Raw genomic sequence first — 15,422 nt, 5'->3', positions numbered from 1 at the left:
CCTATTTCTAGCATGCAGGTGTTTTCTGAGGCAGTGTGCAAGCTCTAACCTGTTACCATGGGAGCCCAAATCAACACGCTCACCCCACCCAGCCAGTGTGCAGGAGGCCTTACCCTTCTACCCTTAAAGGGAAACTTTGAATTCAGAAGATATTCATTCAACAGTTGAAGTAGCTGCAAGCCGTGCTGTTCAGGAAATATGATTTTTATTGTAAAGCACTCTGTAACTTTGTTTTGAAAGGTGCGATATGAATAAAGTTTTTAACATTGATAACAGTAATGATTTTAAGTTTTTGTTTGTGCCTTAAAGCCTTTTAGAACATGTTTTAAATCAAATACCTTCTCAGACCTTGTTTGTGATGAAATGAATGAATGTTAGAGTCTGACCCTGATGTAGTTGGCGTTGATGTAGCCATCTGGCCCCGCCTCTTCCTCCAGGCTCCTCAGGACCACCCGGCTCTCAGGGTCTGAACAACAAACAAACAACAAACAACAAACAACAAACAACAAACAACAAACAATAAACAACAAACAACAAACCACGGTGATGAAGAAAAACAAATAAAGAGTGAAAACTGCGTCTGCTGTGTTTCTAGGGCTGCACGATATTTGCAATAACGTTGTTAAATATCTTAATAAGAAGGACTTTTATTACTAGACAGACAGACAGACAGACAGACAGACAGACAGAGACACAGACAGATAGACAGACAGACAGACAGACAGAAATCATTTCCGCCTATCTTTTACTGAACAAATTTAACATTGACTTGAATACAAAAGGCTGAACTTAAAAAGAATAAGTTACATTTCAAAGTGCAGTTATCTGCTCATATTTTCTTTGAACTGACACAAATAATCTCTGAGTGTCTATCACAATACGTTGCAGTGTTTTGTAAGTTGATATGGCTGAGATGCTGAGATAAGGACATATTGTGCAACCCTAGTTTCTGCTGAAAGAGGAGGAGGTTACTGACTGGGCAGGATGCTCTTGTATCTGTCTTTGATCACGTGTCCAGGAACATCGAGCTCTGCAGCGCTCACGAAGTTCGGAGGGATCTTCTGCAGAGGAGACAGAGACGGGTAGCACGTTAAAACAAACGCACACCCACAGACAGACAGGTAGACAGAGAGAGAGAGACAGACAGACAGACAGACAGACAGACAGACAGACAGAGAGAAAGACAGGCAGAGACAGGTGACAGTCTGTCTCTCTGTCCCCTTATCTCACACAGGGAAACAGATGTGTTGTGCAGAGATGGAAAGTAACTAATTACAATTATTCACTTTAGTGTAACTGAGTAGTTTTTTGAGTGTATTTTTACTTTTTAAAGTAGTTTTTTTTAATCTGTAATTTTACTTTTACTTCAGTATGTTTTGTTTGAAGTATTGTACTTTGCTATATTTTAAATTTTTACAGAGTAAATGAAGTAAATAAAAAAAGCTCTCTAACGTTGTTTTGTATCTATCAACAAACTAAAATTGAAAGCAGCTTTGTGGCGTTTCAAATTACAAAAGACTGATTTAATAAAAAAGTTAATATAAAAATGTATATCTCCAGTATAACTACTGCTAAAAATTAAATACGTAACTTCTATTCTGAGTAGATTTTTATACCAGTAATTTTACTTGTAGTTCTTTAAAAGTTCTTTAAAGTAAGACTACTTTTAACTATAACATTTTTGTATTCTTTCAACCTCTAGTGTTGTGTTGGAAAGTTAGCTGGTACTCTACCTTCAGTGAGAAACGTTACCTGGTACTCTGCGTTCAGTGAGAAACGTTACCTGGTACTCTGCGTTCAGTGAGAAATGTTACCTGGTACTCTGCGTTCAGTGAGAAACGTTACCTGTTACTCTGCGTTCAGTGAGAAACGTTACCTGGTACTCTGCGTTCAGTGAGAAACGTTACCTGGTACTCTGCGTTCAGTGAGAAACGTTACCTGGTACTCAGCCTTCAGTGAGAAACGTTACCTGGTACTCTGCGTTCAGTGAGAAACGTTACCTGGTACTCTGCGTTCAGTGAGAAACGTTACCTGGTACTCTGCGTTCAGTGAGAAACGTTACCTGGTACTCTGCCTTCAGTGAGAAACGTTACCTGTTACTCTGCGTTCAGTGAGAAACGTTACCTGGTACTCTGCGTTCAGTGAGAAACGTTACCTGGTACTCTGCGTTCAGTGAGAAACGTTACCTGGTACTCTGCGTTCAGTGAGAAACGTTACCCGGTACTCTGAGTTCAGTGAGAAACGTTACCTGGTACTCTGCGTTCAGTGAGAAACGTTACCTGGTACTTTGCGTTCAGTGAGAAACGTTACCTGGTACTCTGCGTTCAGTGAGAAACGTTACCTGGTACTCTGCGTTGAGCGTGTGCGTGTCCGCGGCGGCGTCCTGCAGCGCAGCGTGATTAAGTGGGCGGGACGACGTGTGAAGCAGCTGGAGCCAGACCTCCTTCGGGGTGGAGACAGAACACACAGGCTCCGCCCCCAGGCTGCTCACGTCCAATAGCAGCGAGAGGTTGGAGCCCCGCCTACGGAAAGAGCCAATCAAAGAAACAGAATGATGATGAGGATGTTCAGGGCCACGTTCAGCCCCGAAATAACACAGCAACACGTTTGTTTAAACTGACACGGACGTGCGTTGAACACCCTGTTCTGTGTTTTTACTACCACGAGTTTACAGACACGTCTCTGCTGATTGGGTATCACCTGGGGCCCGGCCAATAAACGAGAGACACACCCACCAGACCAGAGAAAACAGAACTCAAAGCTCGTCGCACACCGTTTAATCCTTGTCGTGTCTTCCCGTCGAACATACATTTTTTTTGGGTTAAAATTTAAAATTAAAACAAAAACAAAAAAAAATGTCAACGTTTCGGTCGTCTTTTTTAAGATTTTGTTTATGGCATTTAGGCTTTTAATGACAGGACAGCTTAGAAATTAAAGGGGGAGGGGGGCATGACATGCAGGAAAGTGCTGCAGGTTGGAACTGACTCTACCACTAGGCCATCCAGGCACCCAGTTTTTGTCACTTTTTCCAATGTCTTTGTCGACTTTTTCAGCACTTTTTTACGTTTTTGAAATTTGTTTCGACATTTTTGTCACTTTTTATTTCAGTTTATTTCTCCCTGAATGCAAAACGGGCTCACTGCAGTTCGTGAAATGGTCATGTTATTTTTAATCTATTGATTCGTGTTCACAGGGATGTTTTTATCGTTTTTTTTGTGGTGGCCAGCACGAAATGGGAACCATCTATACAGAGGTTGGGTTTAGGAAAAGATTAACGGGGAAAGCAAACGCCACACGTGGGAAGCGATCCCCGGTCTCTGAATTGTTTGACCCGGATGGTTATCTGGAGTACCGGCAGATTTCCTAGCTGCATGGGCTGCATGCCGTTCAAAAGCTATTTTGTTTTGATTGGCCCACTGGTTTGTCTTTCATCTCAACACTGGCCAATCACATCCTACTCTTGCCCACCGCCGTCCAACCATAGAGACAGAGTGCATTTAAGTCCCGCCCCCACCGACGGGGTAAACAACTCCACACACTCGAGCTTTCTGATGCATCGACATTAAACTAACGATATAACACAAGTTGCATGATATCAAAATGCAGCTTTAGCTGAACTTACAGACTTGTTACTGGTTTACTGTACAAGACATCCTGATGACAGCCAGGCTCCATCCTCAACCTTTAGCCATCTAACCACCAGGAGCTCAGTGAGACATTATCATACTATCTTACTGACTGTGTGTGTGTGTGTGTGTGTGTGTGTGTATTTCTCACCTCTCCTGCAGGCGGACCGAGACTTTGCGAGAAGGTGTAGTTATGGGTGGAGGCGTGATCGGCTCCTCAGGAAGAGGGGAGGCCGGGCCGACTGCTGACATACTCACAGTGTGTGTGTGTGTGTGTGTGTCTGTGTGTGTGTGTTTGTGAGTCTGTGAGTGTATGTGTGTGTCTGTGTGTGTGTGTGTGTGTGTGTGTGTGTGTGTGTGTGTGAGTCTGTGTGTGTCTGTGTATGTGTTTGTGAGTCTGTGTGTGTCTATGTGTATGTGTTTGTGAGTCTGTGTGTGTCTATGTGTATGTGTTTGTGAGTCTGTGTGTGTCTATGTGTGTGTGTTTGTGAGTCTCAGCTGTTCATCACAACACCATGCTGTAGGAAAGAGAAGAGACAGATTGTATGATTTAAATTACAATAGATTGTTTTTATGAATGAAACTCCAGGCCTGTGTTTGTGTGATACACATCCTGTAGTTTAACATGTTAGTACCAAGCATAATCACTAATGAAACCTGTTTGTACATGAATACATTTAGTACAGGTGTTTATCACACTCATTAGTCCTCAGGCTGGAGCTGTGTGCAGCGCTGCATGTAAACAATCACGCATTCACAATCTTTCTTAAACTGCCAAGATGGACAAGTGCAAGGCGTGCGTTGGTGACTAGTTATGTTCCAACCTTTCATGCTTCGTTGAGGAATCTTATGAATAAATGTATATGTGGATAACTTATTCAAAGCATTTATTTATAATGTCTTTAACCCTCCTGATGTCCACGGGTCAAATTTGACCCATTTTCAAAAGGTTTCTATATCAGAAATTTGGGTTTTCTTTCAAACAAATTGTCCAAAAAAAATAACATAGGTGGTTCCCTACAACGTTCTTAACTCGTTAAATAAATAATCAGTTCACTACTTTCATTGAATTTTTTTATTTTTAGTTTTAGTCAATTTTATAGCATTTGAAGAAAGAAAAAAATAAAAGAACATTGAAAAAAGTGACAAATGTTAAAACAAAAAAAAACAATCTTTAAGACTTTGGGAAAAAACCCACAAAAACATCAAAAGGCTCAGAAAAAACGTTGAAAAAAAAGTGAAAAAACCAACGGGGAAAGCCGCAAAAGACGACCAAAAAGTTGATAAAGGTTTGTCATTAAAAATTTTGACTCAGAAAAACAAAAAGTTGCAGATTGACGGGAAGACACCACGCACACACAGAGACACGCACACACACACACACACACACACACACACACACACACACACACACACACACACACACACACACACACACACACACACACACACACACACACACACACACACACACACACACACACACACACACACACACACACACACACACACACATAGACACGCACACACACACAAACACACACCTTTTATCAACATTTCTGACATACTCAACACGTAGTCAACAGACTAGAATATATAACCAACAAAGGAATAAAGAAAAGAAAGAGGATGAAATGAGCCAAAAGATCAAAGAAGACTCCTCCCCTGACTATTATCCAAGAAGGAAATGGCTGCAGGTATAGAGGAGGACCTGTACCTGTTACTCCTTACAGATAGACATCTTAGATGGGAGCCAAGGACTGAAAGTCAGGGAATAAGAGGTGGGAACTGTCGGAGCGAATAGCATTAGCTTTCCTGACTCTCTGTCCATCAGCAGGTAAACACAGTGATAGAGTCTACTCACTGTTCTGTTCTCTCTCTCTCTCTCGTCTTGTTTCAACTCAAACTTCTGTCTGTTCTGCTCTCGCTCGATGGTTTTGTCACTAAAGACCTTCCGTACTGAATGAAATGTTAACTCGTGGGTCGCTGCAGGCCAATCCGGTTGTTTTTGCCTAAATTAAAGAAGCTTGACATGACGAGTAAATTAGTGATGCGTTGACGAAGCACTCGGTGAGGACTCATGACATAGCGAATGACCATGGGGACCCTTTCTAAAACTACTATTTCTAAATGAGCTAGAGACATGGTTTCAACTCCAAAATTTCTTTTTTGTTTCTGGGATCCTGAAAATCACTTAAAATGTTAGGATTTCACAAATAAAGGTCAAACCTGACTTTCACCAACCCTATGGGGACACATGGCAAATTCTTTTAATATTTATAATATTTATACCCCCATTCCATTGAAATACTCCTCCTTCTATTATATAAATTTTTTTTTCAGCTATAAAGACCTCATATTTACTTTTATCACTCGTTGTTGTATATTACAGGTGAAATAATTAAAGTAGCCACCAGGTGGCGCTTCCATAGTTTTTGTTTTTATGTTTTGATGCTCCTCTTGCCTGTCTTAAGTTTGTTTTGGCCATTTAATGTCACAAATGTTTTCTGATTCTGCAAGGGTGGACAAGCTGGTTTAAAGAGAGTAGCTCTGCTCCATAAACAGACCTGCTATGCCCTATCCTCCACTCAAACTCAGACTACTGACATCACAATAAAACCGCTGATCATATTTAGACCCTATATACCCTCATTGATAAACATATAAAAAAGAATATACATGCTTTTTTATTTACTTTCAAAAAAGCTTTAGTGTATATTTGACACAAGACTGTTCTACAAAGCTACTGAAAGTAATGTAAAGGGCATTTTAATGACTTTTTAATGAACACAGGACTTTGTATGCTGTACGAAAATGTAAAAACAAAATGCCAATTAGAATTTGGCTAAAACTCATTTGAGTTGTGTGTTTGAACCAAGTGCACTCCATACCAGCGAGGTGGGGGTCCGGTCCACTTACAAAACAAGAATTGAATCAATAATATAACACACTATCTTGCATGCAGAGTTCTGTAAGCTTCTCCTACATGTCGAGAGGAAAACTAAATATAATGCAAAGAGGCTGAATTAGGCCAGTTTATCAGAATTTAAAACCAAAAATAAGCAATTAAATTTTGGACACATCTAAACATAGTGACCCCCTCTCATATTATCAAGTGCCAAGAGATGAACAAAAATGGACACCCGCTTACCCAGCTGAGTTCACAAACCTGTTCCACCAAAGCATCAGGAACATAACCAACAACTCAACTAGATTACACCACAGCTTAAACAAAACTACATCATCTATTTTCCAATAGATGATGTAGTTTTGTTTAAAAACTACATGTTTTGTTGCTCTAAATCAACCGGACACCATAGCAGATTATTTGAGCATGGTTACGGATCGGCACAGTACAGACTGAGTGCGCACAGCCTTGCCATTGAAAACAGGTGACAAAGGAAAACCTGGCTCCCTGTAGAGCAAAGGCTCTCCACTGATTTCACCCTTAGTGAGCCTAAAACAGAGCCAAACTTCCTCACTTAACATGTCAAATATATAAACATTTGGAAAATATATTTCCAAAGAATATATATAAGAACCAAAAGGTTTTCTATAGCTCTCAGATTAAATTAAATTACCAGTCCTACTAGGAGAAGACACTAAGAGCTGTGAGCAGGCAGCAGTCTGTGTTGCTTCCATAAATCGAGGGACAGTGAGTGACAGCAGTCACCTGCACCTTGTACTTGTTTTGTTAATTTTTCTTTGTTTCCTGTCAGTATTGTTCCAACCAACCTTTGACTTGTAGTACTTTATATATTCTAGTTCATTCAGGAAATGCCACAGAAGCAATGGTGTTTACATTGCAGATTAACTTTATTATCACAACTCATCCATATACAAATTCATTTGTCCTGGCTCTTTGCTTCCTTCTCCTTCACCTCTTTCTCTTACTTCCTACAAACCTGTCTGTCTCTGCCGACCTCGATTTCTCTCTACAAACCTTTCTCTCTCTCTCTGTACGTGTTTCTCTCTCTTTACCTCGGTTTCTTATTTTAAAAAATGTTCAGGAACACTTTCTCTTTCTACACACCCATCTATCTCTCCCTACATAGTCTCTCTCTCTAATATACATACCTGTCTCACTCTCTAATCTACATACCTGTCTCACTATTTAATCTACATACCGGTCTCTCTCTACATACCTGTCTCTCTCCTTTCTACATACCTGTCTCTCTCTACATACCTGTCTCTCTCTACCTACATACCTGTCTCTCTCATTTCCTACATACCTGTCTATCTCTACATACATACCTGTCTCTCTCTCCCTGCAAACCTGTCTCTCTCTAAAAACCTTTCACTCTCTCTACAACCTGTGTCTCTCTCTAACTCCATTTCTCGAACCACCCATGACCCACTACCACAATGTTCTTTAGGATAAAAATTTAAATTACATCACTCAATGAAATAATAGTCAGAGCATGTTGACATATTAAATTTGAAAACAAAAGAGCTATAACAATCTTAATAAAATGTCTTTGCATGCTCAGATATGAGCTGAATTGAAGTTAGCGCTGTACCTAGTTGTGGGATTGTAGAAGAACTTAGATGGCAAAAAAGAATTATGTTCAGTGATTACAATTTAGATTTCCATTAGTTATTTTCTAGACGCTTTAAAGTGTCAATGCGGTTCTTCACATAGAACTTAACTGCCTTCCAGCTCCTTCCCTAAGCACCTCTGAGGATCCCTTGATAGATGCTTCACACTGGGCTTTGCCAGGAACCCTGCCAGAGTTGATGTTGTCCATGAGATTGCTCTCCACAGCCTGGACCTCCTCTGTGCTCCACTTCTTTCTCGCCATTTTTGATGAACCTTAGACAAAGAAGTAAGGCCAATCAATGTAAAATTGCTTGCAGAGTTTAAAGATTAAAAATCTAAAATGATGGGTGTCTGGACAGTAGTAACTAGGTGGTTTCTATTGTCGTGCTAATAATAATAATAATAATAAGTAATTTAGACTGAAAAAAAACTGTAAAAGTGTGGTTGTTACAAGGGGACTACATGGCAACTAGATGGTTGCTAGATGTTACCTCATAACCACCTAGGGCTGCACAATAGAGACACAGCACATCGCGTCTTACTCCCACCAGAGAGGAAAACATCTTTCCGCTCTACATCGACTTGTATTGGATGAAGGTGCCTCATCTTCAATTTTGTCTGCTGGCAAACCGAAACAGTCCTAAAAGCTGCTGTGTGGTGATATTTATTACCAACAATGTATAGAACCCAGAACCTAAGTTTTCATAAGTTGTGGAACCGAAAAACTGAGCTTTTATGATGACAAAAGTGGATATATACGTGAGGAATCAGCAGAGAGAATGGTTAGACTGTGGGATTCTGACACTAAGCTAACAATATGCCCAATGTTACGTTTGCAGCAAGCATTTTATTAACAAGTCAAATATCCAAATGTCAGTTTTAGACTAACTACAGTCTGTAAGGTAAGCTAACACAGGTAATGTTGGACATAACTTTAGTTTAGTGTCAGGATTCCAGTCTTCCCATTCTTCCTGCTGATTACTCATGTTTCTGTTGTTTGCTAGCAGACGGAATAAAGAGGAGAAAACCTTGACACAATACAAGTAAACGGAGGGCAGAGAGCTGTTTCCCCCCCTGGTGGGGGGGGACTTAAATACGCTTCGTCTCTATCATGGAGAGAAAAAAAAAAATAAATGCTTTTCTTTTTGTCACAATATACATTTTTACTTAAATTTAAAATTCATGATGATGTAATATTTTGTTGGGGTCTTTTTTCCTATATCTGAAAAACATGATTTGTAGGCCAGGGTATCTCTGTTTCTTCAATCTACATATTGCACTTGGCCATATTGTGATTTTGATAATATTTTTGATTAATTTTTCAGCCCCATAAGTCCCTAACAACTACTTAGCAAAACCAAGCAATGCTCTACCAACCACCTGGTTGGTACTGCACTTCCTTTTTTAGCCTTGATCTGGCTGCAAGTAAGTACCAGTTTCATTTACTTACTGACAAAATCAGCTTTATATCACATAGGACTACTTAAATAACATGAGACATTTGTACATAGCTGACCAGATCCCTTTTAGTTAAGCTCACATGCAAATTCACAATTACTTTTATGGCTTTGTAAATCATTGTCCAAAACCAATTTTTACGTTAATCTTGATTGCTATACCTATGTGAGTACTGACGAAAAATAAAAAACGAGCCAAATCAGTGCTAGCAACACAGAGCTGCTGCAGCTAATGCCCAGAGCTCCCACTGAGCTAAAACGGCAGTTTTGGGGGCATAAGATAAAGTGTGTGAGAGTGCCTTTGTGTCTCTTAACAGACACAAAATGCAATTAAAATGTCTGTACAACATGAACAGGGCCCGGACATGACAACTAGATGCATTTGTGTTCAGCCCAGCCTCTGTAATAATCATCACAAAGCAGTTCCCTGTGTATTTGTAGCATTTATATCCATTTTGTGTGTGATCCATCTAGCGTTGGTGAGTAGAAGTCTTGTCTGTGTTGATTGTTGTGGTTTCCTTAGCCGGGCTAGCAGGCCCGGCCGGCGTTCCAGCTTCTGCTTCCTGCCTGCCCTCCTGGCTTACCGTGGCCGACAACAATCCAGTGAGCGCCCGCTGGTCTGGTGGAGGTCTTCCAGAAGACCATTCAAGCCTTTGCTGTGAAAATTTTTATTTTATTTCCCCCTCAAAAATAGGTAATTGAGCACTGTAGTGGTTATGACCATATTAATGACTATGTTACTACATGGAAACGGGCCAAATGATGCCTGTTTCTTGTACAGTAATAGCCTTACTGAAGGCTAGCTCTAGCTCCATAGTTACATTACTCCAAGCTTCTTCCTTTGTGAACACCTCCGCTCTTCACTCTTCACACACGACGCCTCCTCCAACCTGCACACTGTTTACCTTTTCCTGCTACAACTGAATTCAAACGGGACTTTAGCACGAGACTACAGCTAGCCGTCTGTAACACTATTTTACTGTACAAGGCAAACATAATTTGGTCCGTTTCCATGTAGTTACATAGTCACTAATATGGTCATAATCACTACAGTACATTTACAGTACTACTACTACATTTCTGAGGTGGGAAATAAAAATTTTTGCAGCGAAGGCTTGAATGGTCTTCTGGAGGACATCCACCAGACCAGCGGGCGCTCGTTGGATTGTTGTCGGCCGCGGTAAGCCAGGAGGGCGGGAAGGAAGCAGAAGCAGGGACGCCGGACGGGCCTGCTAGCCCGGCTAAGGAAACCACAACAATCAACACTGGCAAGACTCCTACTCACCAACGCACACAAAAATGGATATATATGCTACAAATACACACAGAACTGCTGTGTGATGATTATTACCAAATAATTATATTAATAATATTCCTGGCTGAACACACTCACTCATCCCAGACGCTAGCTAGCAGCTAAGAGGATAGGTGAATTTAAACAATGGCTAAGTTGCTTAACGCATCTTGTTGTCATGTAAGGGCCCTGTTCATGTTGTACAGATGTTTTAATTGCATTTTGTGTCTGTTAAGAGGCACAAAGGCACTCTTTATCTTATGCCCCCAAAACTGCCGTTTTAGCTGAGTGGGAGCTCTGGGCGTTAGCTGTATTAGCTCCGTGCTGCTAGCACCGAATCGGCTCATATTTTGTTGCTATCGACGGTACTCACATACAGTAGGTATAGCAAGATTAATGTAAAAATTGCCAGGAGTTCTCCTTTAATACTATTGATTACAGAAAAATGCCATATCATTAAAGACCAAATTTAAGTACCGGAGGAGTAGGCCAAATCCCATCAGTGGTAGTCAGCCAAATTTGTATATTTTCTGAAAATGGCTCAGAAAAGTATTGGTCTAGAGTTTAAGATGTTGGGTCTTAAAGTTCAATGAGGCTGTGATTAACCTAGAGTTTTAACAAGCGCAAATTTACAATAGCTGCGACCACTTAGTGCTGTGGAACCGGTACCAGGTCCGTCGGACTTAACAGGTTAAAACCAAGACAATTTCCCCCACTACTGTTATTGTCAGACCAAGTTGTGCATTGGATTGTATGTGAACTTACAAATACACTTTCTGCTCGCTTGAGTTCAGGAACACTTATGTCCTCCTTTTCAGGGACGGAACTTAGTTCAAGGATCACTGTAGAGTCAGAAGAGCTCTGGTCCATTTCCTGGGGATCAAATACAAAAAAAAAAAATTAATTATTGTTGTTAGATAAACTAAATGTATGCCATTTACTTATTGATAATTTTTCTGTTAAAACTAATTGATTTTAGAATTCCTCTCCCACTACATTCCATATTAGTATTACTATGCACCACATCTAACGTACCTAGTATAACCTGCTAAACTGACTGACTCTACTCAACCTTTTGGTGACCTTTTAAAAGCTGTAATCTTTGACACTGATGATGATGATGGATAAAGCCTAACAAACATTTTTTTCCAGATTAACCTAATGATGAAAATGTGACATATTATGGTGGGATTCATGTAGGCTTATTATTACTTGAGATTATGTACAACTCTGTGATTTTATAAAACAAAATCTATAATACAATGACTTACACAAAGCAAAACCTTACTTGGAAAAAATATGAAACCTACGACTCAGGCTAAATACTGGATCATCCTGCAATGGCCCACTTAAGCCAGTTATGATGCCATGTTGTTCAATAAAAACATGATGCAGAGAGAGGAAGGGATTGCTAGGTGTGTTTGCTTAAAAAGTAGGAAGTTTACATTGGCATGACAGAAAGGTAAGCTATGTTTGATTTGTGTTGCAGGCTAGTTAACTTACGGCGTGAGTTTAAGCAGCAGCCATAATGAACCGATAACATGTATGAGGGCCTATGGCAAGAATGCTGTGACTGAATGATTACAGTTGCTAAGTATAATAAAACATAATGCTAATGTTACTAGCTAAAGCTCTTCTTATGGTGCTGTTCGAGGTTTCTTCCTAAGAGGGAGTTTTTCCTCGCCACTGTCGAACTGCTTGCTCTTTCGGGAATTGTTGGGGCTTTGTAAATTATAGAGTGTGGTCTAGATCTAATCTGTAAAGTGTCTCGAGATAACTCTTGTTATGATTTGATACTATAAATAAAATTTAATTGAATTATGATGCTGCTGAACTTTTCTCATAAACTTGTAGCTGATGATCACATTATTATTGAGGGTGCAGTTATAGGCAGTCATTACAGGTAGCTGTTGGACTGTTTACATTTTCCACTTTAAAAATACATACACAGGAAAACAACATTTAAACAAATAGCTAATATTTCTGCCTTGCCGCAGTAATTTATAACTATGAAGGTAAATATGGTGCAAAACGTGAGAGAAAATGGTCCACCTATTGAAAAATATTCACACAAAAGAATTTCACAAATGTGTAGATTGATTTTTACAGATACAATGATAGCTGCAAACTTGTAATGCAACATTTACCCATCATTATTTAATATAAATAATAATAATATATAAAAATCAGTAAATGTTGCATTACAAATTTGCTACTGTCATTGTATCTATGGTAAAATAAATCTACACATTTGTGAATTAGTGTTATTACATTCAGATCACGGTTTTGAGAATGTTTTCTATGAGTGACGATCTCAATTTCCAAGTTCAGATTTTTTTATGTTCTCTGGAAGCTGGTCCAAAGATCGACACCATAGTGGTTAAAAGCTGCTTCCCCCTGTTTTGTTGTGACAGTAGGTTTCAGTAGTAGTTGCTTATGTTTTAATCTAAGGTGTCTTGGTTGAGAATGTTGTTGGAATATGTCATGCAGGTAGTTCCCATGGAAGGTCCCATCCCCTTTAGTGTCTTAAAACTAACAGAAGAGCCTTAGAATCAATTCTGTATTAAATTGGGAGCCAGTGTAAGGACTTTAAGACTGGCGTAATATGATCTTTCTTTTTGTTTTAGTAAGGATCCTGGCTGCACTATTCTGTACCATTTGGAGAGGTTTTAAAGTCTTTTTAGGGAGTCCAGCACATTGCAATAATCAATCCCACTAGAAATGAAAGTATGTATGATTTTTTCAAGATCCTCCTTTGAAATATATTCTTTTAGTTTATTGATATTTTTAAAATGAAGGTATAATGATTTTATGACTGTTTTAATGTGACTGCTAAAATTTAAGGATACCAAGGTTGTTTTTTTTTTTTTTTTCTTTGCTATTAAGCCCTTCCTTTAAAGCAAGGTAGAAAGTTTGCATCTTTCCTCCTCATTTCCAAAAACTACCATCTCAGTTTTATTTTTGTTAAGCTGGAGGAAGTTCTGTGACATCCAAGTATCTATTTCTTTAAGGCACTGTCAGAGAGTGTTAATGGGGTTATAGTCATTAGTAAAGATATGACAGGAGATAAATGTTTACAACAGAACTTAAATAGATCAAATTGAAACGTTATAGAGCATCAGGGTAATCTCATTTGGTAAACTATAAGATGGCAGCCATAGAATGTTGAGGATGTTTCATACATTGCATTGTTTGATGTGTGACAGTGCATGACAGGGTTTTCCCTGAGATTTCAGAGCGCTTAGGTGCAATGACGTCACACATTCATTTGCATATTGGTGATGTCATTAAACAGTTATTTTTGCAAAAGCTTAGCCGAGTTGTTGTTGGTTGCAGCTAGGGAAAGATCATTAGAAGCAAAACTTGGAGGAGCTTGTCACTAAAATGAGAATAGCTTGTCCACCTTAAAGGTCAGCCCACGGTTGGTGAGTGAACCTTAGCTAAAGTTGTCGCTAGCTCTGTGCCGGGCTGGCTAACCGTTTCACTTTAAACCAGCAGGTAGCAAGCAGGACACGGAACTTGGCTTTGGTCTTGAGGAGTTATAGCAATTACCAACAGATATACTGTACACAGACTAAAATTCTACATTCACATCTATTATGCAAATGATTATTAACTTTATACTCACAGACAAACACAAGTCCCTATCTTTTTCACCTCTCTTTTCCACCACACACTATCTAATGTGTGGGCTGTACCTGGGGCTGCGTGTGCAACATGCATGGTGTGTGTGGTTGTGACACTGTTTGTGTCCATCATACAGCACGTGTCCAGAAGACAACAAGCAGGAGCCCCTCCTGTTCATCGGCTTCTATACAGTCTATGTTTGCAGTCCAGATGATGTCCAAATTGTTTTTATGTTTATACGCTTTGGCGCTGCCCCTAAGCTCTATAATGGCAGAGATAACCCCGCATGAGACTCAGAAAGTTGGATTTATCAACAAAAATGCAGGTGGAATACTCGTACAAATCGAGCCTTTGCCATGCAACACATCAACTTTCTGAGTCTCATGCACCAAACCAACACTGATTTACATGACAATATTTCCAAACAAACATTCTATAGCAGACATTTAATGTGTAGCAGCAAAATAACCAAAAAGAGATCATTAAGTCAAATTCATATTACGAGTTGTCCTAATTATCACTTTACTGACCTGAAGAATTGAAAGGGCTGTCACAGTGACCATGAATGGTTGTCAAATCTTCTTCCTGCAAGTCATATCATATATCATATTAGTCACACATTTTAGCTGCATTTCTCCAGTTTATTAACAGTAGATTAGGCAGTACGTGTCACATGCACCATCAGAGAGGTAGTATAACACTGTATGTCCATATTTTCGCTAAATTAATATGAACAAAAATTTATATTTTCAATTGGGTCTGATGAAATAATGAAAACTTTGAGTCTAAAGGGGCTTTCAACATTATACATCTTTCTTAAGCCATACTAATGCTCAATGTGTAATAAATAAATGTGCAGATTACAATACAAGCTTATA

General features: G+C 39.5%; 1 protein-coding gene and 1 long non-coding RNA gene across 2 annotated transcripts in view; both read right to left on the bottom strand.

The window, feature by feature from the left end:
• LOC114559087 (tyrosine-protein phosphatase non-receptor type 7) overlaps window positions 1-3,954 on the bottom strand; it is a 22,386-nt gene extending 18,432 nt beyond the window's left edge. The window contains exons 1-4 of the mRNA XM_028583519.1: window positions 3,778-3,954; window positions 2,342-2,522; window positions 977-1,061; window positions 387-466 (exon numbers count right to left, since the gene is read on the bottom strand). Coding sequence (XP_028439320.1) covers window positions 387-466; window positions 977-1,061; window positions 2,342-2,522; window positions 3,778-3,878 — 447 coding nt within the window. The 5' untranslated portion in view covers window positions 3,879-3,954. The remainder of the gene's footprint in view (window positions 1-386; window positions 467-976; window positions 1,062-2,341; window positions 2,523-3,777) is intronic.
• A 4,344-nt stretch (window positions 3,955-8,298) lies between these two features.
• LOC114559031 (uncharacterized) lies at window positions 8,299-15,217 on the bottom strand. The gene is made up of 3 exons (XR_003693004.1): window positions 15,075-15,217; window positions 11,683-11,790; window positions 8,299-8,439 (listed from the first exon to the last, which is right to left on the bottom strand). It is a non-coding gene; the product is annotated as an uncharacterized LOC114559031 (long non-coding RNA).
• Between the last annotated feature and the right edge of the window lie 205 nt (window positions 15,218-15,422).

Source organism: Perca flavescens, chromosome 7 (assembly GCF_004354835.1).
Source record: "Perca flavescens isolate YP-PL-M2 chromosome 7, PFLA_1.0, whole genome shotgun sequence".
Classification (NCBI taxonomy): domain Eukaryota; kingdom Metazoa; phylum Chordata; class Actinopteri; order Perciformes; family Percidae; genus Perca; species Perca flavescens.
Note: the sequence above shows the minus strand (reverse complement) of the source record. Positions and strands in the feature narration are given on the sequence as shown.